General features: G+C 44.7%; 1 protein-coding gene across 2 annotated transcripts in view; it reads right to left on the bottom strand.

The window, feature by feature from the left end:
- ITGB5 (integrin subunit beta 5) overlaps positions 1–23528 on the bottom strand; it is a 123140-nt gene that overhangs the window by 67310 nt on the left and 32302 nt on the right. For both annotated transcript variants that reach the window (XM_055259688.2, XM_055259690.2), the window contains exons 4-5: positions 16902–17151; positions 9968–10136 (exon numbers count right to left, since the gene is read on the bottom strand). In XM_055259688.2, the coding sequence (XP_055115663.2) occupies positions 9968–10136; positions 16902–17151 (419 nt within the window). The remainder of the gene's footprint in view (positions 1–9967; positions 10137–16901; positions 17152–23528) is intronic.

Here is a 23528-nt window from a genome sequence, read left to right on the forward strand (position 1 = left end):
GGCCCTCAAGACTGTTATCAATGCAGACCATGGGCCCCAGTTGTCACAGAAGAGTCACCAGGCACATGTACTCTCTCTGCTGGAAAAGATCCACCATGTGAAAAGCAGCATCGTGCCTCAGTGCTGAGAAAGCCCGAGGGAGCACAGCCGATGGGTCTGAGACGCCCTCCAAATTAGGAATGAGAAGGCAGATATCAGAGTTTCCATTTTACAGACAGGGAAGCCAGGGGCAAAGATAAACATTTCACATATCAATCAACATGCTAACCTTGGGACAGTACCAGTGGCCTCCCTGGAAAATCCTGAGGGCTGATAGAGTCACATGATAACTGTTTCTGACAGAGAGGAAACTCTTAGCTCCAGAAAAGAGTGGCACATGCAACTTTCTTCCCCTGGGACTGTTTCAGTACCATCCTACAGTTGGCAAACTGGGTCATGTGGGTAACTGTGATGGTTCCTTAGACTGGGACTGTGCTATCTTTGGAAGCACACCCTTCCCACTTCTCTGTTCCTGTGTGACTTCAAAAGATGGCAGGCTGGGCGTGGTGGCTCACGCCTGTAATCCTAGCACTTTGGGAGGCTAAGGCGGGTGGATCACCTGAGGTCAGGAGTTCGAGATCAGCATGACCAACATGGAGAAACCCCGTCTCTACTAAAAATACAAAAAAAAAAATTAGCCGGGCTTGGAGGCGCATGCCTGTAATCCCAGTTACTCGGGAGGCTGAGGCAGGAGAATCGCTTGAACCCAGGAGGTGGAGGTTGCGGTGAGCTGAGATCGCGCCATTGCACTCCAGCCTGGGCGACAAGAGCGAAAACTCCGTCTCAAAAAAAAAAAAAAAAAAGATGGCAGATACTCTAATGTCAAGGTTAAGCCATACCAGCAGGTGGATACGGTTTCCAACTCTGGTGCTGCCTTTTGTGGCTGCAAGACTTTGGAGAAGTTACTCCACCTTTCTAGGCTTGTTTCCTCATCAAAGGAGATAGTAAAGCCACCTTCGAAGGAGTATGTAAAAGAAACCCTGTTAAATGCCTGGTACAGAGCCTGGCTCTCAAAAGCACTCAGCCAGTGGTGATCAACAGCATCATTAGCACCAGCACATCATCGGGAAGCAAGAGACCAGGATGACCCCTTGAGAGAGAAGTATACTCTAATTGAACCATGGGTCCAAAGGAGCCAGTCCTTCCACAGAGTCTGTGCTCTGGCTGTGCCTCAGATCCTACACATACATCAGTCCTACAACTACAGTGGTGCTCATGGAGACAGGCACCACGGCTACTTCAACTCTGCATTCCCCACAGCACCTAACAGGACGTCTTGTACACAGTAAGTACTCAAGACGTTTTCAAATGTAATAACAAAACACTGTCCATTCACCTTTCAAGCAAGCACTGAGGAAGAGGGGACAGGTTTCAAGGCAGGAATGAGGAAGGAAAGGGGACTGACCTGGGCAGCCAGTGGGCAGCTCCCACAGTAGATACGAGCTTGGGGACAGAGGAGTCTCCACAGCACATAAGGGAAAACAAGGTTAGAGGGTCTCCGTGATTGGTTTCCCGAATCATGTTGACATTCAGGCATATTTCCATCCCTTTATAACAATATACACATTCTTTTTAGTTTGTTTTTCCTACTTCCATCCACTGTTTGCAATGAAGTATCTTTTTAAAAAAAAATCTGTTCTGTGGCTAAACTTAATGAGGCCAAAAGTGTAGCATTTCTTTCCTTGGGAAAAAGAAATCCTGGCCTATGACTCAGGATACAGACATTCCTCTTGAGCTCAAATCCCAGCAATGTGCAGGATAACATTTCTAATGTGTACTCTGTGACAGAGCCCAATATGAATTATAGTACATTTTGGAATGAAGAAGGTTGAACCATATGAATTTTCCATTTTTGCAGGAAAAACATCAATAGGCAAATAACAAATATCATCAATAAATATCAATAATTTTAGATGGTTCAATCTAATATTTCCAAATGGGTTGTTTTATTTCCCTTCTAATGGATCTGCAGGCTCAAATCAAATCCCAGAGGATAGCGACTTCTCATCTATCTTCAGTTTTCTCCACCATACCTGCCACTGAGCATTTATTGGACAGCCAATAAATGCTTTCTGAATGGAAAAGTATTACCAAGTAATAGTACTTCTGGTTCTGCTTTAATGAATTTGCATGAAGCACTGTAAATTCCATGGAGGCAGCCTGGTGGATGGGAGGGCGGAAGTCCCATCCAGGATGGGACAAGCTTGGGGCCAGAAGAACCTGGTATTCCTGAACTTCAGAAGCATAAAGGCACCTGTGAGAACGAAGCCTTTGTTCACCAGATGTTTAACAAGGATCTATTATGTGCCCAGCAGTGTGTGGTGCTGGGAATATAGTCATAAGAAAAAAGACATAGTCCCTGCCTTCAGGGAGTTTACTATCTCAAAAGGAGGCAGGCATTCCAGGAATGCTTCAAATAAATAAAAATAAGATGATAACTAGGACAGAAGTGATTAAGGGCTTGCCTGGAGCCAGGGCATCCTGACCTACTCAGGGAAGTCCACCAGGGAGGGCTTCTCTGACAAACAGACAGTGAAGCTGAGATCTGAAACACAAACAGGCACAGGTTAGACATTAAAAGGACAACAGATTCAGAGGGAGGAAGCAGGAATGGACAGGTGGAGCACAGGGACTTCCAGGGCAGGGAAGCTACTCTGTGTAATATTTAATGGTGGCTACCTGTTGTTGTACATTTGTTAAAACCCACAGAACTGTACAAACCAAGAGTGAACCCTAATGTGAACTATGGACTCTGGTTGATAATGATGTGTCAACACTGACTGGGTCACTGACTGTAACAAATATACCACACTGATGTGGAATGCTGATGGTGGGGGAGGCTGTGTGTGCAGTGGTCAGAGGGAAGTTGTGGGAATTCTTTATTTTCTATTCATTTTTGCTGTGAACCTAAAACTGCTATAAAAAATAAAATCTACTGAAAGAAAGGAAAGAAAGAAGGAAGGAAGGAAGGAAGGAAGGAAGGAAGGAAGGAAGGAAGGAAGGAAGGAGAGAGAAAGAAGGGAAGGATGGGAAGGGAGGGAGGGAGAGGAGGTTAGGAAGGAGGGAGGCGAGGAAGGGGAGGGAGGGGAGGGAGCGGAGGGAGGAAGGAAGGAAGGAAGGAAAGAGAGAGAGAGAAAGAAGGGAAGGATGGGGAGGGAGGGAAGGACGGAGAGGAGGAAGGGGAGGGAGGGGAGGGAGCAGAGGGAGGAAGGAAGGAAGGAAGGAAGGAAGGAAGGAAGGAAGGAAGGAAGGAAGGAAGGAAGCAAGCAAGCAAGCAAGCAAACCAGGAATACAGGGAAGGAGTATCAAAGAAAACCAGGAATACAGGAATGGAGTATCCAAACAGAGGAAACAACACATGCAAAGGCCTTGCCTGAGTCAGAGTAACGGACTACAGGTCACTGTGGCTGGCATGCAGAGGCCACAGGTAGAGGCCACAGGCAGAGAGCCTTGCAACAAGAACCCAAGGGCAAATTCCTGTCTCCTTTCATCTTTGCCCAATGGACATTCCAAGCAAGAAGGAGCCTCTGACTTAAAATAAAAAATTGACATTCTCACCTGGTATGAAAATAGAGCCCCAGCCATCAAAGGGGCCTCCTACCCTTTCCCCCGGATGATTATTCCTTGCCTTGGTCAGTGAAGGGAGCCACCAGCATGTGTAGACACCTCCTAAGCACAGGTGCAAGACAGGCACATGACTGGTTTACACTAGAGGGCAAAAAGAAACGCAAACTCTCCCAGGTGCCCTGTTCACGATACTGAGTTATGACTCAGCCAGTTCCCACCACTCAATTCAGAACAGCAGCTGTCGGTGGGGCTGCGGAGACCACAACACAGCTCACAGCAGAAGGCAGAGCAAGGAAACCAAGGAGTCCTGCACTTGGGATGTCGCCTTAGAGACCAAAACAGTAGAAGGATTCAGAAGTGCACATGAAACCACTGCCCTCTGCCACATAGAAAGCCAAGGGGAAGCTGCGCCACGCCCGTCTGACAACAACCCCGCAGAGCGGAGGGTCTGCACACCTGCATGCACAATGCCCAGGGAAATCCAATACTTTAATGGTGCTTCCCAAAGACATGGCAGCACAGGAAGAGCAGGCAGCCTGGCACTGGATCAAGCCCCGGAAACCTGTGGTGCAATCTGCTAGCAGAAGCAGCTCACACATGCTGAGACAGACAACGCAGACAGCCGGGAAGCAGAACATGTGGCTGGTCCCTCTCTTCAGGTGGTGCGGAGGTTTGAGGAGTGGGGGGATGCCTTCCTTGAGGAAAGAAAGGCAATTTCCTGTATTTCTCAATTCATGCTTGGAAAAGTGACACAAGTCTGAGGTCTACAAGAAATCAGGTAATAAGTCAAAAGAAAGCAAGTCAATTCTGCAGGAACTGGGAACTGGGAGGGAGCAAGAGGAAACCCTGACAAAGTTGTGCCTGACTCTGGGACTGGGGAATTTTCCACATTTTACAGGTATCTGCAGCAGCCCCTACTGGGTCTGAGGCTTAAGCCTGAGCCAGAAGAGACAAAAAAGCAAAATCAAAGGCCCTGAGCAAAGGAGACAGGGCTGTGACCAAGTCCTCTGAGAGAAGTGGCACTGGCTGGCACAGATGAAAGGCAACCTGGAGCACCTCCCTCCAGTCCCATGCCTCCCTGCATCTCCCAGATGTGCTCTCTGAGGCCTGGAGAAGTCAACTGGCTTCCATGGAGGCAGCTGATAACAGAAGAGGCAGAGCTTGAGTAAGGAAAACATGACTCTAAATTCAGTGCCTTCCTAGGTTTGGAATGTATTATTTAAAAAAAAAAAAAAAATTAAACAGGCTGTGTACAGTGGCTCACACCTATAATCCCAGCATTTTGGGAGGCTGAGGTGGGCAGATCACTTGAGCCCAGAAGTTCAAGACCAGCCTGGCCAACATGGACAAACCCTGTCTTTACTAAAAATACAAAAAAATTAGCTGGACAAGGCTGCAGTGAGCCATGATCACACCACAGCACTCCAGCCTGGGCGATAGAGTGAGACCTCCTTTCAAAAAAAAAGAAAAAGAAAAAAAAATTGTTTTAAATAAATAAATGCAGTGCTCCTTGCTCAATAGTGCATTATTGCTACTTCCCAGAGCACACAGTCACTGAGTAATAAAAAGGGCACAGAATTTCAAATCAACAGAACTGGTTCACATTCTGGTTCTACTCCTTACTAAGGGCAATTAGTCCCTGTGATACTCAGTTTCCACCCCTGTAAAATGGGAACAACCCTTATCAGAGTCCTACCAATATACTGTAGGATTCTGGTAAGGATCCTCCAACAAGATTCACGGCTCCTCTGAGGCTGTGGTCTTCGTTTTAGATAAGATATTCTGGCCAGGGAAGAATAAAGGTCTCAATTCCTGCCAAAAAAATTTTATTCAATACATAAATTTACCTTGTTTGCTTTAAGACTTATTCATCCAACTATTTTTGAGAGGAAATAAATGCTTTAAAAATTGAACACAGTCAAAATTAAGAGAATCAGGATTAAAACAGAAACTCTGTCTAAAGAATACAAAGGATAAGTGCCAGGGCTCTAGCAGTGGAGACAAACAGGGAAACGCATTGGGTTGCACTGATTTATTTTCTGGCTGACGAAAAAAAGCAGCACATAGAATACCGTTCAGCCAGCATGTACCCAGCCAAGCTCAAATGTACAAGTAACTTCTTTAACCTGAGAGCCATGAAGAAGAGCAAAGTGATAACTGACAACTTGGGACCCAGAGCTTCTAGGCAACTGCTCACCCTCTGTCCTCCCTAGGCCAAGGGCGTGCCCTGTTTTGAGAGAAGAGGAAAGCAGCCATATTTCCAGTCTGAACCACACATCACACTTCCGCCTGTACAATTTCAGAACAAACAACTTAGAGTCAACTTCTAGAAGGTCCTGGAAGAGAAACTATTATTCTGACCATAAAAAAGTATAAACAGGTTCAATCATAGGCTCTGGGTAAAGATAAGAAATTATAGGCAGTGGCATTCTCCAACTCCAACGCAGCCAGGAACAGTGCATTAGAAAAAATGCCCGCCTTGACGACAGAGGCATCCCTTAGCTGTGGATGCTGTTAGATGGCCTCTCACAGCAATGTGACCTGCAGGGGATAAATAAAGCAACTCAAAACCTCCATTCATAGAAACAGAGTCCTTATCATAAATGGAATGAATCCTAAATAGAAACAAGTAGTTTCTTTCTTTTTGCAAAAAACAACTTTCCAAGAGCAGGCCACAGAGGTGGATTTAAAGTCAGACATGTGAATATTCCATACCCCTAAATCCCAAGTTGATAACTAACAGTCCATTAAGGGAAACAAGAATGAGAATAAAACCAGAGTGAGAATAAAACCAGGACAAAGAGCTCCCTGTGGCGCTGGGATAGGCCTGTTATCAGCTCCATCTCCAGGGCATAGGGTCAGGGGAAGTAGAGCGTGCAGCGCTGCCGGGGAATTGCCTGGCCAACTCCAGCCCCTGTGATGCACAGAGCCAACTGCACAAGATTCCAGGCCTTCTCCCTCTGTTCCACTGTTTGCAGGACTCAGTGGAAGGGCCTTTAATCTGGCCAGATCAGGAGGAGACACAGCATTCAGTAAACAAAGTAAGGGATACTTAGGACTTACAAATGATAGCCAAGATCTGCTTCAAATATGGGTGTGGTTGGGAATACAAATGAAACAAGACTGGTCATGAGTTAGTAATCATTAAAGACGAACAATGAGTATATGGGGTTTCATTTCACCATTCTTTATTCTGAAACTGTTCCAGAATTAAAAAAAAAAAAAAAAAAAGAAACCATACATATTCACTGTGGAAATTTAGGTAGATATTAAACAAAAAGCCAAAGAAGAAAATAAGCCTATCACCTATCAGAAAAATATAATCCTGTCACCTGAGACAACCACTGTTACCATTTTGTTCCATTTCTAATCTTTTCCACATTTTTTCTTTCTTTTGTTTGCAAAACAGAAGTATACTGTCCATATTGTTTTATAACCTGCTTCCCATGCCAATCTTAATTTATCTTACATATTATTCTGGAAATTCTTAAAACATAAAACATTGAGTTGTATCTTCCCTAAGGACAATTTTTTCTAGAAGAGGGAGCCAAGAGACAGCAAAGTTACTATTAGAGCCATCTGATACTAATACCCTACATATTATTCAAGTCATTATTTTTTTGTTTTTGTTTTTGAGACAGAGTCTTGCTCTGTTGCCCAGGCTGGAGTGCAGTGGCACAATCTCAGCTCACTGAAAGCTCCGCCTCCACGGTTCATGCCATTCTCCTGAGTAGCTGGGACTACAGGCACCCACCACCATGCCTGGCTAATTTTTTGTATTCTTAGTAGAGACGGGGTTTCACCGTGTTAGCCAGGATGGTCTCGATCTCCTGACCTCATGATCTGCCCGCCTTGGCCTCTGAGCCACCGTGCCTGGCCTCAGGTCATTAAATATTTTAAATAGTATGACTGTTGCGTAGTCTTTCATCCAAAGGTAGTCCATAAACTACTTCCAATTTTTTGTTACCATAAGGCTGTGGTGAGCCAGGAAGGATGACATGTTTTATAAATAGGTGATGTCAAGTGAGAAATAAATTGCTTAGTATGCACCTGAACGTAAACTGACAGCACAATGGAAAAGAAAAGGCGAAGAGAGATGCTGGAGGCTCATCGGCTGCGTAATTCTGAGCAATTATTAACTTTCCAGGTATTCCCTTTTGCAAAGGTCGTGGTGAGGAATAAGAGCAAATTTCAACAGGTATAAGCCTAAAACTTGCTCACAAAGTGCCTCTCCATCAACAATAATTCACCAGGTCCAGGCAATGAATTGAGAAAATCTGCTAGCATCACCTCTGAAATGCTTGAGTCTTGAAATACTCTGTTTTCAAAGGGTTGAAGAGTTCATCCATTGGGGATGGCACAGGAAGGGTTGACAGACATAAGACTGGATCACATGGCTTCTCAAAGACCACTGTGGTCCAAGTGATCAATCATGCCCTTTCAATTCATCTAATTGAATAAAATATACTCAGACACCGCTTAGGCCTGTAATTGGGTTCTTTCTCCAGAGAAAGATGAATTTCTCTCCAAAAAAAAGAAAATCCATAAAATCCTCAAGGTGGGGAGATGAGGGAGATCCTATGTCTTCCCTGCACTATTTTTTTCCCTACCAAGAAGCAGAATTTGGCTGAATGTCTGTGGAGAAAATGCCTCCTATAGTCAATATCTGAAAGTCAGTCAAAAATATAATTTTTCTTTCTGAATCAAATTCATAAACTATTTTGTGAAACATCTGAAAGGTTCAGAACTGAATACATTCTAACCGTGTTTCCACGTGTCTCTCTCAGACTGCTAAAAGACACCAGGGACTTCTGAATCAAACCATTTGGCTCTGGCCAGTAGCTGGGAAAAGGCCACATGGCAGCTTTCCTGGATAGGAAGCCACTGCTACCTTCTTCTCCAGGAGGGGCCCATGGACTCTGTGATGGGCAGGACCACAGTGGGATCAAGAGAACGGCAGATGGCTGTTGCTGCTTTCTTTACATTTTACCTTCTCCTTATCCATTTCCTTCTGCCATTTTGGTTTTTTACTTCAGAAAGGACAACTGGGGTTTTCTTCCCATCTTGAGTGGGAAGGATTGAGTGGAGAGGAAACAGGAGTCTGTGTGACACACCAGACTCAAGCTCTGAGGTCACAAACTATGTAAGTGAGCAATTAAGTGCTTACCACTTAGTAAGTGAATAGCAGCTGCCATATGCAGGCTCTCTAGACTGAGTTCTAGCCTCTGACCCTGCCCTCCCTAAACGGAAGAGTCCCCATCTATTGAGGAACCTGCCTGAATTTTCAAGAAAGCATTACCAATTATTCACACTCTATTGATGACCACTATGAAAAAATACTAAATGTATGCACAAAGACTAAGAAGAGACACACATTTTTAAAGTATGTGTTATGATAGTGAATTCAAGAGTGGTTTTTTTTTTTTGTTATTGTTATCGGGTTGTTTCAACAGTAGAAAATTATTTTAAGACTATGTTATCACCAACATTCCATTTATATATTTTGCTAAGATTGGAATCTCTCGAAGCATGAGTTCATTTCTGATCTAATTCTAGGCCCTCCCTCTGGATTCATATATCACAGAGAAGCAGGAGGAAAACAACTAGAATTGCAACCAAAGATGCCACACAATTCTTTTTCTTTTTTTTTTTTTTAATTTGAGACAGAGTCTCACACTGTCGCCCAGGCTGGAGTGCAGTGCCGTGATCTCCACTCACTGCAACCTCCGCCTCCTGGTTCAAGCGAGTCTCCTGCCTCAGCCTCCCGAGTAGCTGGGATTACAGGCACCCGCCACCATGCCCGGCTAATTTTTTTTGTATTTTCAGTAGAGACAGGGTTTCACTATGTTGGCCAGGCTGGCCTTGAACTCCTGACCTCGTGATCCGCCTGCCTCAGCCTCCCAAAGTGCTGGGATTACAGGCGTGAGCCACCGCGCCCGGCCTCACACAATTCTTTTTCAACTGGGTTTCCCAAGAGAGCAATCTCTAAGGTTTGCCAAAATTGGTCCAGAAAGCTCTACAAGTTTCTATGCCTATAACTTGACCTTTACTTTTTTCCCCTGAAAATAAACCAAAAAGCCAATGTATAAACGCAGACAGCTGTCTTCTGGCAGACAGTACTCCATTGCACACAACCACACCCTGACACAGAGACACAGACCAGCCCAATCCATTTCCGAGCTCCGGCTGATTTGACTGCTGTAGATTTCCCAGAGGTTCCACAGAGCTCACCCTTTGACTTCAGAGTGGTCAGGAGCCACATGCTGGGGCACTCAAAGACTCCTGCAGGAAGTACCAACACCCACTGATGCTCTCTACCTTGACCTCCCTGCGCAGGGACAGGACCAGAAAGGAAAGTTACCTTGCAGACGGCTGCCTGGAGTACTGCATCAAAGCCCCCCTCAGGGGCATCTCGGTTACGGGACACCCTCTGTTTCCGAACTTCCTCATTGAAGCTGTCCACTCTGTCTGTGAGAGGCAGCAGATGGCGGAACCCAAAGGAGGGGACGCAATTTGGAAACAACTTGTAACTGGAGAGAAAGAAGAGAAGAGTCACTTTTCCATCATTGTCTGTAAATCTTAACCAAGTGTTCTGAGCATTCACTGAGTGCCTTGAGAGGCACCAATAACTATTTACCCAGCACCTACTATATGCCCCTAGGACAGGCACAGCAGAGAGAGCAAAGATAAATAACATAGTCCCTATTCTCCAAACATCAGCCCTAAACTGCAGGCAAGGCAGTATATGCCAAGTTATAAATGAATGGTTTGGACAAATGGTTCAAAGGAAACAGAGATAATAGTAGGCTACTGTTGTTGGAGGAAGACTTGACATGGGCATTGAAAGGTATGTGGGACCCGGGGTGTGGGCCAGCCTAGGCAAAGTGGAGAGGAAGTGTCCTCTGGGCTAAGGAACATGGATGATGCCCAGTGAGGGCAATGTAAGTGCAGTTACTCCATGCAACCAGCTTCTACATCAATGCTGCTGCAACGCAACAAAGGATGACAGGATCACATAATCTCGTCATGTCAACCCACTCAGTGACCAAGGTGTGCAGGCACATGGACAAATGCTCAATGGAACAGGAATGAAAACATCTTATCTGCTTCTTCATTCGTTTCTAAACATTGTACCAACAAACTATCAATTCTGCTAAATGTAATAAAAATTATTTAGAAACTAAGCATCTTCAAATGAAAAGTTATGTCTGGAAATTAGGAAAAAAGGAAGTATTACACATCAATAGTAGGTTAATACCAAGCCTTTCTCCTGAAATATGGGGTGATCTCCTTTTCAGTCTCCTGTGGAGACTCCAGGTGGCCCCATTCCTGAAGGAAGTTACTTTCCATTACAGCTCTAAGAGTTTCAGCTTGATCTAGAGCTAATAAAGTCGGAAGAGAGAGCTTATATTGTTTCACCAATGGGTTCACAAAGTAAAGGGAAGAGGGGAGAGTGTCCCAGACAGAGAAGAGCACGTGCAAGAGTCCTGTGGCAGGAGGGAGCACAGAGCCCAAGGACAGAGAGAGGTCGGGGGGCTGTGGTGCAGAGTAACGGGTGAGGATGGGCGAGGAGGAGGCTGGGTCAGACTGTGCAGGGTCTCCAGCCGTGTTAAGGAAGTCACTCTTTCAGGATAAATGATGGAAAACGAGCACTAACAGGCCTGAGGGAAAGGCTTTATAATCTAATTCAAGCTGCATACATGGGAAAGAAAACAGCCTTAGCAACAGCTAGGAGGACCCTGCCTTAAATGCTGTCAAAAAGCAGCCTCACCAGGGCAGGTCTGGGCAGGCTGCCTTCAGTAAAGGAGCAATCTTTGGTTCTCTAAGGGGCCATTCCATTCCCTCTCAGGGCTACAGTCCCTTCTCCATCCACACAGTCACAACAGCACAGCACAGAGTCCCCAGCAACAGGCCCACCCTGCACAGAATCAATCAGCCCCACTCCTATGACAGTCGCGCTCCCCTTCTCGGGGCCGGCGGCAGCGATGGGATCTCCCTGCCTGGCTTTCCTTTGTGTTTCTCCCTTCTCCTTTCCTGAAATCTTCGTGAACGCCTTGTACTTGGACAGGTGGAACTCTCTTTTAACCTCAGCCTCGGGCCACCCAAACTATCCATTACCTCCTCCTTTTGTCATGAAAAGAACAATCATGGAAATTACATTCCCAGCTGGAAGAAGGAACTGAGGTCCCATCTGTAGCTGTTTGGCAAGTGGATCATAGGCCCAGAAGGAAGTAAGTCTATCCAAACTCTCCCCCTCTCTCTTCCTCCAAGATCCTGCCCTCACCTATGTGGCTCCGGCCCATGATTTAGGACTTCAGGTGTGTGTTTTTTTTTTACACTTGGTCCTGTTGGTTGTGGACAGGGAGGAAAGAAACTGAATAATGATTGCTGTTTAACCAGGAAAGCGTGAGAAACTCAGCTACAGCTCAGCATGTTTTACCTCCTCCCTTTCACTTCCACAAACAGCAAACAGCAACGAGCAGATACATTTTTACTGCAAGAATGACTGTTAAGTAGTTAGGAATTAGAAAATGTGTTTGCCAGAGAGAAGCCTTCATTGCAGAGAATTTACTATAACCAAGTCAGAGTCACTTAGGAAAAGAGCTTTGTCACACAGACGCTAGGAGTGTCTCCATTGACACTGGGGTAGGATGTCACCTGTGACGAGTTATCTGACTTAACCCCAGAACAGCTGTCTGAGTGGCCTGAAGATCCAGATGTTCTGGGGTCATGCCAGGAGACTATCCTACCCCTCTCATGTGTCTGTGCTGTGAGACCCCAAATAAGCGCCATGCACACAGAGTTACTAAATTAAGGATTATTAACAAGGGAGATAAAAAATAAAATATATATGGTTAAAGAGCCAAGGGAGTGTCTGTATGTATAAAAAGTGAATCCAATTTGAAGACACCAGACCTAGGCAAATCCAGAAAACAATCTAATGCCTCAGGAGAGTATCATGGATCAAACTGACATGGAAAGGCTCTCCATGTCATGGAACAGGAATGAAAACATCTTATCTGCTTCTTCTAACTCTAAACATATACAACTGCTGGATAAAATGTAATTAAAAAATTTTTAATATATAGCCTAGACTGGAAGCTTAGAAAGTAAATCCCAGAAATGAAGAGGAAACCATTCAATAAAAGAACGGACCTTTCAGAAGTATTTGGTTTTGGCAAAAAAAAAAAAAAAAAAAAAAAAAAAAAAGGAAAGAAAAGAAAACACCAAAAAACAAAAAACAAATGAATGGACTTAAAAGAATAGGTGGGGGCCGGGTGCAGTGGCTCACGCCTGTAATCTCAGCACTTTGGGAGGCTGAGGCAGGCGGATCACCTGAGGTCAGGAGTTCAAGACCAGCATGGTCAACATGGTGAAACACCATCTCTACTAAAAATACAAAAATTAGCTGGACATGGTGGTGGGAGCCTGTAATCCCAGCTACTCAGGAGGTTGAGTCAGGATAATCACTTGAACTCAGGAGGTGGAGGTTGCAGTGAGCTGAGATCCCGCCACTGAACTCCCGCCTGAGTAACAGAGCGAGACTTGGTCTCAAAAAAAAAAAAAAAGTAGGTAGGAAATGGGCAGGCACTCATGACAAGGATCCCTGCAATGGGTCAGGCCTTGACTGATGCCCTACAGGCTTGGAGCAAGGTCTACCAGGAATAGATGCTGAGCCTTAGTCCTGCACAGGGCTGAACACTGGAATAGGGCTCTCTGCATAAAGCCAAACACTACAATGAGCTGCTGTGCCACTAAAACCAGAAACAGAAAAACTCCAGCTACTCGTCTAGGAAAGCAGCGCGGAAGCTGACCATCTACCATGAATGAGATGAATTACCCATAAAAACTGTAACTCCAGGCCTGAGCAATTGGAATACACTGCTTTTATGGTGAAGACATCTCCAACTGAAAAATTAACAGAAAAACTAGTCCCACGGTGAACCTGGAGATTCTCGACAACAGCAAACATAAAACTGCTCTGCAGAGATGCCCCCACAACCTCCAAGGAAGATGTGCTAACGAAAAGCTTATAAATCGCATGAAAAACAATTCATGAAGGCACGTCAGCAGGTCCAATACACTGACCAGCTGTGGATCCACCGGAAGGATCCACAATTCAAGAAACAGAAACAGAATAATTTAAAATACTTTAGGCCGGGCGTGGTGGCCCACCCCTGTAATCTCAGCACTTTGGGAGGCCAAGGTGGGTAGATCATCTGAGGTCAGGAGTTCAAGACCAGCCTGGCCAACATGGTGAAACCCTGTCTCTACTAAAAAATACAAAAATTAGCTGGGTATGGTGGCATGTGCCTGTAATCCCAGCTACTTGGGAGGCTGAGGCAGAAGAATCACTTGAACCCAAGAGACACAGGATGCCGTGCTGCCTGGACTTGGGGAGACAAAGCTCGGCCTGCTCACCAAGCCACAGTGTGCCCCCACGCTGCGTGTGCCTCCCCAGCTTAGAGAAGAGAGCTTCACGTAACTCAGGCCCGAGGTTTCCTTCCACACTCTCATTCTTCACTGGACTTCCTGCCTTACAAGCAGCTTTTCAGTGTGCCTTGTACTCACTGTCAGGAGTTTTACTGTCTGCAACAGGCTCTGCCTTAGAGGACTTGGAGAGCGAGCTCTGAATAAGTAATGTGTCATAACTTTGAATATTTAAATGCTGAGTGCCTAGAGCCAGCCCTTGATTCTCTGTCAGCTTCCAATCTAGTGTCTTGGTCAGTGGAAGGGCCTTGAAAGAACGAAAGTGGGGACACACCCTATCTGTCTGGAGACAGGGCCCAATTAGGACAGAGGTGAAAAGAAGCAAATAAAATCACTATTCCAGATGAACTGATAAAAGGCTTAAGGCTTGCCATTAAGATGCTGTTGCTCCTGGTAAGCAGCAAAATTTCAACAAAAAACATTTGGCACCCAGACTTAGCTGAAAAGGGCTTTGGAGACAGGATCAAAGTAATAATAGTCCCTGTGGCCACCTGTCACCAGAAGGAAGCTAAACCCAGCAAATGATGATGCCTAGTGCCTCTTCATGGTTAAAGAATTTAGAGTTCATTTGTATTTAAAACTTTTTCCTGTCTGTTTTTCCACCAGTGTCAGTTCCCAACACCTGGAGAAGATCTAAATCAGCTTCTAGGAGAGTATACAGAGGATCTGGAGGGATTCAGAAGAGCCCATGCCACCAACACACTAACTTGCTCCCATCACCCAGCCCAACTTGGAGCTGGGAGCTCTGAAGGCTACCAAAGAGGACTTGTGGTGAGGGAAGGGCTCAGGGTTTAAGAACAGCTCTCTCCCCTTGGTGGCAGCTGGAAGACCAAGAATTGAGAATGGCATCACAAGATGGAAGGAGCTGGATCCCTGAGTTACTGCATGGAGAGCTGCCAAGGAAAGCAGCTCAGCCCTCATCAGATTTTGCACAAGCGAAAACAAAAACAAAAACAAAAATGTTCATTGTATTGAGCCACTGAGATTTGGAGACTGTACATTACTGCAGCATAGCCTACTATGATCCTCAGGTAAGCCCCTAGGAGGCTGGGGTAGGGTGGTTTTGGAGCAGGTATTATTACTCAGCCTAAGGTAAAGTATCTGTGTTGTAGTGTGATTTGAATGGGGAAGAAGGCATTATATTAAATGCAAATGCAGGCCGGGTACAGTGGCTCATGCCTGTAATCCCAGCACTTTGGGAGGCTGAGGTGAGTGGATCACTTGAGGTCAGGAGTTCAAGACCAGCCTGGCCAATATGGTGAAACCCCATCTCTACTAAAAATATAAAAATCAGCCAGGTGTGGTGGCAGGTGCCTACAATCCCAGCTACTCAGGAGGCTGGGGCAGGGGAATCGGCTTGAACCCGAGAGGCAGAGGTTGCAGGGAGCCGAGATCGTACCACTGCGCTCCAGCCTGGGCAATAGAGCAAGACTCCGTCTCAAAAAATAATGCAAATGCAGACTCTAAAATAGTTTGTCTGTATTCATATTCCAGCTCTACCCCTTGCTGTTTGTATAATATTGGGTAAGTTATTCTCTCTAGGCCTCAGTTTCTGCATCTTTAAAATCTGGCTTATACCTACCTTAGAGACCTCAACAGATTGTTATGAGATGTAAATGAGATAATCCACAGAAAATATTTAGTATGGGGCTTGACACTTAGTAAAAACTTAAGTCTTAGTTGTTCCCTATCTCATGACTAGTTTTGGACCTTACAACACAAACCCTCACTAAAGTTAAATGTGGAGATGAGGAAAGCAAGAGTTGGAAGTTACCACTCACTGCAGTCACTTGCATAATCTTGACATTTAAAGAAACTCCTGAAAGACTAAAAAGGAAAGAAACCAACCTAGTAGAGGTTGTGTTACATGGGCTGAAGAATGCAATCTCCTCATACAACCACCACCCCCAGCATGCACACAAACACCCCATGGCAGAGACCCGCTCACTAATGCTACTTCTTCTGATTCCTGGGCCTACAGCTACACTAGTTCCCAGCCTCCTGGCTCAGTCTAATAGCATGTGGGAGCGGGCATGGCAAAGGCCTATCCTCCTGTGCATGACCCTCTAGGTAGCATGACCTTAGGGGCCATGTGTGGAAGATGGTAAAGCCTAGAAGATGGAAGGCACCTAAGTCCCTGAGTCACTGCTTGCAGGAGAAGTTCCACGGATGAAGAGACCCAGATGGACTTAAAAAGCAGGAAATAAACTTCCAGCAAGTTTGAGCCATTATACATTTTGTTATTATAGACTTTGTTGCAGCAGTTAGAGACACCTGTTTTCTAATAATATGTCAAATCTTTTCTAGTTCAGGTGTTTATGTTGAAAAAAAATTCTTACATTTAAAATAGGATTTTAATCTAATTATGTGAAAATAAGTTATAGTTATTCATAGAAAAACAACAGGGACAAATTTTGAATTCATTTCTCCCCAAGCACCTCAGTTACTACAAGCAAGGGGAAAGTTTAAGTTGCCCTGCCTGCTGCCTCCCTGATAATCTGGATCCATCACTCCCTGAGAACATTTTCTGAATTCTATTAATGTGAGCAAATGGTGCTGTGCATGGCAGGCAGGAAAATCAAAGGGTTGTGATCATTTTATCTTTATAACCTTGTGACAGTTCACTCACTTCTTCACATGTCATGAAAGGAGAGAATGTATGCTTATCATTAATCAAATTAAACACCTAAGCCTGGACACCCCTCCTAACCATGCCTTCCTTAATTCTTTCTTTGAGCTAAATTTTCCTGCTACTCCATTCTCCCACCCTTAAGTACCCAACAGAAGGGCAACCGGTCACTTACCCAATGCATGGATTGGTCTGGTACCTCGGTGCCGTGTAGGAGAAAGGAGAGATGTCCTTATCGACAAAAGACCCAAATCCCAACCGGAAGTTGCTGGTGAGCTTCCTCATCTCCTCTGCGAGTTTGGTGCCCAGGCTCCGGATATTGTCCAAGTCATCCTTCATGGACAGGGAGAGGTCCATCAGGTAGTACAGGTCCACAGGATAGTCCTCCACCTGGCGAACCTGTAGCTGGAAGGTGGTCTTGTCACCTGCACCAACAGAGAGGCCACGCGTGTTAGAGGTTGTGCAACCTGCTGAGGGCTGAGGGATGGGATTTGCTTTCAAAGCTAGTTCACCTCTTACTGTTCTTTAGTGATTGTGTGCCTCCCAGAAGATTTTTCTTGGAAGTAAAGTACCTGAAGGGAATACGGTGCTGAGAATGGAGGCCTGGGTTCTCCTTCCCAAACACTCGGCTTAGCATTTCTTTTTCTATTTTATTTTATTTTTTTGAGATAGAGTGTTGCTTTGTCGCCCAGGCTGGAGTGCAGTGGTGCGATCGATAAGAGTGTTGCTTTGTCGCCCGGGCTGGAGTGCAGTGGTGCGATCTCGGCTCACTGCAACCTCTGCCTCCCAGGTTCAAGCGATTCTCATGCCTCAGCCTCCTGAGTAGCTGGGATTACAGGTGCCCACCACCATGCCTGGCTAATTTTTGCATTTTTAGTAGAGATGGGGTTTCACTATGTTGACCAGGCTGGTATTGAACTCCTGGCCTCAAGTGATCCACCTACCTCAGCCTCCCAAAGTGCTGGGATTACAGGAGTGAGCCACCACGCCTGGCCTGGGCTTAGCATTTCTAAGGAAACTCCTTAACAACCAGGCTCCTTGATAGTGTTCCGTCTTCCCAGCAACAAGGACCCTTGGGTAATCAGTGGACAGTGAACCAGACAATTTCATGAACACAAACTGGGTGGAGAATAGCCCACCAACCACATACCAACTCCAGAGAAAGACCCAGCCACGATGGGAATGTGCGTTTGAAACAAAAAGCAGGAAGAAATGAACAAAAGAGGGGTGTGGGCCTGAGTGGGGAAGAACCAAGTTGGGGAGAGAGATGTGCAAGGCAAGGGAGGGCAGAGAAACAAAGATGGTTGTTTAAAATACCCCAATGGGCAAAAATATGCATGCCTATGCCACATCACCTGTTTTTGTTTCTATTTCTCTCGCCATTTACCAGACTAGTATTTACTTCGGGGGGCATATTTGATGTTTTGGGACATCACAGGCACAATTCATTATCATCGGAAACTACATATGTAAATACAGGAAGACCGATTCCAAATTTTAGCTCTATCAAAAAAAGAAAACAAGAAGAAAGAGAAAAGACAGCACTAGATTTGTCTACCACCTACAATAAGATAGCCAACAGGCAGAGAAAAGGGGAATTAATTCAGAGGAAAAGAACAAAGAGAAAAGCCAGTGTCTAGCAGGTGTGGACTTTGCTGTCTCACCCTATAGAGTTCAGAGAGGCTCAAGTCAGGGCAATAACTGGAAGACCCAGGCCAGGATAATGATCTTGAAATCATTTCATAATTTCTAAAAACAAACCACTTAGAACCAACTTTAAGGCTCAACTCATACCAGATCATTCTATCTGCCTTGGGCTTATTAACATTTCAGGAGTGCCTTGGGCTTATTAACATTTCAGGAGTGCCAAGAGATGTCCTATTTATCCTGCAGTAGAACTGTCTATACATACTTGAAATTTGGATAGATTCTTTGTGTGTTTAGAGGTACAACAGCAAAGGTGGCCTCACTCCTGCCCAGCAGGTCTACACCTGAATTGCCAGCAGCCACATCTCAGAGCAACCGGTCTTTCATCTCAAGCTGACAACTAGCAAACTGAAGCCTTCTTTAATTTGCAGGGAACTCAACCCTCTATGCTCCCTCTCCTCCTCCCACCGTGACAAGGCATATTTCACTAACTAGACCACGAGGAATCCAATGATCAAAAGATTTTAGTTCAAGTTCCAGCTGTGTCCCTTGAATAGGAGTGCAACCTGGGCCTCAGTTTCTTGAAATATAAAATGGAAATAACAACAACGCTCACAGCATCAGTTAAGCCTATGATGCGCTTATGAGGGAGAGCAGTGTTTTATGAGCAGTACAGGCTTGCATGGATGCAGTATGATTATGATCATTACTGCTTGTAGTCAGAGTGGCAGCTCTGAGCCTGCTTCCCCTGACTTGTCTTCGCGTGTACTGTTCTAGGCGCCTCAGGATTGATGGAGTTTGAGTTGCCTATTGATATAAGCCTATTTTTTAAAACCATCAGAGTCTGACTCAAACAGAGGAATGTTCAAGGTTTTCTTCCAGAATGAATTCCAGGCTGCTGCAGTGTCTGCCTTTGGTCAGACAGACACAGCTGGTCCCGCCAGAGGGCTCCTTGGGTGCCACATCATAGTGAGGAGGGGCAGGGAGGAGGGGGGAGTTGGGGGAAGGGAGCTCCCTCCTTGGCCCTTGCATGGGCACACAACAGACCCCAAATGGACAGAGCCTGCAATCCTATTTCCTCTTCCTGATGCCATGATCTTTTCACAGGTCTTCTGCATTTTCAGCCACCTGTCCCCCGAAGTTCCCACCTACAACTTATTTTATCCAAAATCTACTTCTACTTTTTTACAAATTATAAGAAATTAACAGATGGGCACTTTAAAACCAGGAAACAAATAATTGGCTTGGATTCTGGGAGGCAGAGAGGCATCTATGGGATAGAGGCTTGGAAGCAGGAAAGCTGGGTTTGAATCCAGACCTGGTCACCAAGGACTAGGGAGAACTCAGGCTCTCTTCAACTCACTGTTCAGTTTCTGCATCAGTCAAGTGGGGAGGATATTAACTATTGTAGGGATTAAAAGAGATAAACACCACACAAATGTTCCTATACAAAGAAAACTTTGGCCTCGGTTTTCCCAAAAGTCAATTACTGAAGCAATTTCCTGTGAGGATAAAGAGACAGACAGAAAATCCTGCCAGCAACTTGAATTTCAACAGCTACAGCCTTGGGCATACAAATTTAACCCTAAATTTTCCAGACATGAAGGCTGAGGGAAAGAAGGCATGATATATAGGTCCCTTTGTATCCTAAGAGGCTATCTATTCTGAAGCAAGAAACTTCTTGGCATTACATTCTAAGAGAAATTGATCAGTAAGAAAACACACACACACACACACACACACACACACACACACACACATACACCCCTTCCCAAAGGAAGGCTGCAGTTGTTAAAAAGAAATACTGTCCCATTTTTCCAGAAAGAGAGGGATGTAAGAAAGATGGCAACACCACTGATGTTCAGAGTGAGGGTTTATTGCTGCCTCTAATATATTTGATTTTAACTGCCACAGACTCCTGAATAGGCCGTGGCAATGACAGAATCTTCTGTCAGCAGATCCTGGAGGGACTGACGTTCCTGGTCAGATCCGCGGTGAGGGTGTTAAGCTTCCAGCGTACCAACTCCCCAAAAAGGGAGGCCTCTAACGTTAGCAGCCTGAAGGTGAAGCCATTAATGCATGTGAAGTGCACCTTCTGCTGAGAGAAGGTCTTGGGTATGTTTTCCACCTTTGGGTACACTTCCAGAACCATGCACGCTTAAGCACTCTCCTCCCTTCCAACTCTTTCCCAGCCACGCTGCTTTCCTTTAAAAACACCCCAGACTTTAAGCCAATCGCCACCTCCAGCTGCCCAGCAGAGTGGGAAGGGCTTCTCACCCTTAATTTGCCTGTCTTGGTCTCTGGTGACACCATTCCGTCCCATGTGTCAGGATTCATCCTTCTCTGCTCCTTCCCTCTCCACTTAGGGTCTCTACAGGCTCATGTATCCCTGTGGCTGTATCCCTTCTCTCTGGGGCTATTCCACGTAATTCCTGCCAGCCTCAGGACCAGGGGCAGGACCAGAGAAATGGCAAACTCAAAACAGAAGCTGATCACCTGGCACCGGTGAAATGCTACCCCAGGCAGCCCCTCTCATGTCCTTCTGCTTGTTCCTGGTTCCAGAGAACCCAGCTCCAACTGCATTTTGCACAGAATTTCTGCACTGCTCAGTTTGTAAGTACAGGTTCTTCCACTGTAATCGGGTATCAACTAGCATTCCATCTGAAATGTATTTTTAAAGCCTTCTTCTCTCTGCTTTCCCTTTAATAAAAAGTGAAAAGTTGGCATTTTCCTTAGGGATATATATCAAATAACAAACATTTCTAGAGAGTGAGTTGAGAATTCCAGCAAAAACCTTTTTTTTTTTTTTTTGAGACAAGGTCTTCTTCTGTCATCCAGGCTAGAGTACAGTGGCACAACCACAGCTCACTGCAGCCTCAACCTCCCAGGTTCAAGCAATCCTCCCACCTCAGCCTCCCAAGTAGCTGGGACTATAAGCATGTGCCACCACGCCTGGCTAATTTTAAAATTATTAGTAGAGACAAAGTCTTGCCATGTTGCCCAGGCTGGCCTCAAACTCCTGAGCTCAAGTGAACCTCCCCTTCAGCCTCCCAAAGTGCTGGGATTATGGGTGTGAGCCACATGCCCAGCCTCAAAAACTTTTTTTAAATTTTTATTTATTTTTTCTTCTTTCTTCTTTTCCCTCAAGTTTCCTGCCTTTGAGCCAAAAACTCTTAAGATTGATTTTGTTCAAAGTGTTAAGACAAAGTAATACCTCAGCAAATAAAGACCCTTGCCATCCCAAAATAAATGCAAATGGTTTTTGATTCCCTAGAAGTACTATTCTATGCTGGAAACTGAAAGAAAGAAGGGAAACATAAAAATCCACTCTGTTATAACAGGACTACAACTGAACAGAAAATTAGGGCCCTGGTGCACACATTATAAATGAGCAGACAGCTCTTCCAGTCACTACAGCAGAAGGCACTTAGTATCCCAGGATTAAATCCAGATCTAGAACCAAATTATTGCCTCACTGGTCTAGAACAAGGATGCCAGGCTGTACTGCACCCCCTCTCCACCTCAGAATTGTGACTGTTGACTGATGGAACCAAGGAACAAGTCACCTGAAGACATGGTTGTCCTCCACAGTGTCTGCCTCCAAGCCCAGGGCTCTATACTTCTGGTTTCCTTTAAAATAACCCCTTATCCAGCCATCATCAAAAGACTTTCTTCATCTATTTAAGCTACGTACACTGTCACCCAGGGTGGCAACTTTATTGCAGAAGCAATACCTAAAAACTGGCTCTTCCAAGTAGAACCTGGAAGGAGAAGGGAGGAAAAAAATAGGGGCTGGCAGGAAACCCAAAAGCAACCAATCACCTGTAGTTTAGTTAATAGTATTGTAACCGTCTTGGTTTCCTGGTTTTCAGAACGTACTTTTGTTATATTAAGATGCTATCATTGAGGGCAGCGAAGGAGGGTACATAGAACATCTCTGTGTTATTTCTGCAACTTCTTGTGAGTCTAAAATTATTTCAAAATGTAAGAAAGCTACCAAGCAAGGGTCATTTTTTAAGAGGTTAAAGGACTGAGGCCAATAATGACTTTAATAAACTCTTCTTAATTGCTCAGTGTTTCAAAACCACCTTTAGCTTTTGACCATTCTCAATAAGCTTTACTTTAAAGTTTATGTCCTTTCTTAAGGATTTTATGCTCTTTGTTAATGATTTTTTCTAAGGTTCTTATCCTGACATGTAGTTTCCAGTATTGAAATAAAATGGAAAACATGATCCTATATTTACACAAAATCCTGCTTAAAGCTTGGCAGTCCTTCAAAAAGTTAAACACAGAATTACCATATGACCCAGCAATTCCACTCCTAGCTATAGGCCCAATTATTGAAAACATATGTCCCCACAATAGTGTGTATATGAATGTTCCTAGCAGCATTAGTCATAATTGCCCCAAAGTATAGGATGTTAACTGTGGGGTTATTAAAATAAAAGAAAAAAGAATTGTCCCAAAGTAAAAACAGCCCAAATGTCCATCAACTAAAATGTAGTATATCTATACATATACAATGGAATATTATTTGGCCATAAAAAGGAATGAAGTACATGCTACAACATGGATGAACCTTGAAACATGTTGCTAAGTGAAAGAAACCAGCTAAAAGAGCCACACATTATATGATGTATAGGAAATGTCCAGAATATGCAAAACTATATATAGAGAAAGTAGACGGGTGGATACCAGGGGCTGAAAGGGGAGGGTGGGAGACGGTAGGATAGGCAGTAACTGTTCATGGGTATGGGACTTCTTTTTGGAAAATGTTCTGGAATTAGATAGTGGTGTTGACTGTACAACCTTTAAAATATACTAAGAACCACTGAATGTACACCTTAAGATGGTGAATTTTATGGTCTGTGAATTATATCTCAATTTAAAAAAATTAAAAATGTCCTGCTTAAAGTAAACAAATTCTTTTTAATTTTTATTTCCTTCCCGAGACTTACCTTGGAACAATTACTTTGCCTTCATGAAGTGTCTTTCATATTATGCTGAGGCCTGTCCTTGATTAGTCTGCGAAAAGTCTGGCAAAGTCTTATATTTCACTCAACAAATAACTATTATGAGGCATGGGGGGCAGGACAAGGAAGGAGACACAAAAGCATTTCTAAAAATATACAATGGAGGCCCAGCACAGTGGCTC

Source organism: Symphalangus syndactylus, chromosome 21 (genome assembly GCF_028878055.3).
Source record: "Symphalangus syndactylus isolate Jambi chromosome 21, NHGRI_mSymSyn1-v2.1_pri, whole genome shotgun sequence".
Taxonomy (NCBI): domain Eukaryota; kingdom Metazoa; phylum Chordata; class Mammalia; order Primates; family Hylobatidae; genus Symphalangus; species Symphalangus syndactylus.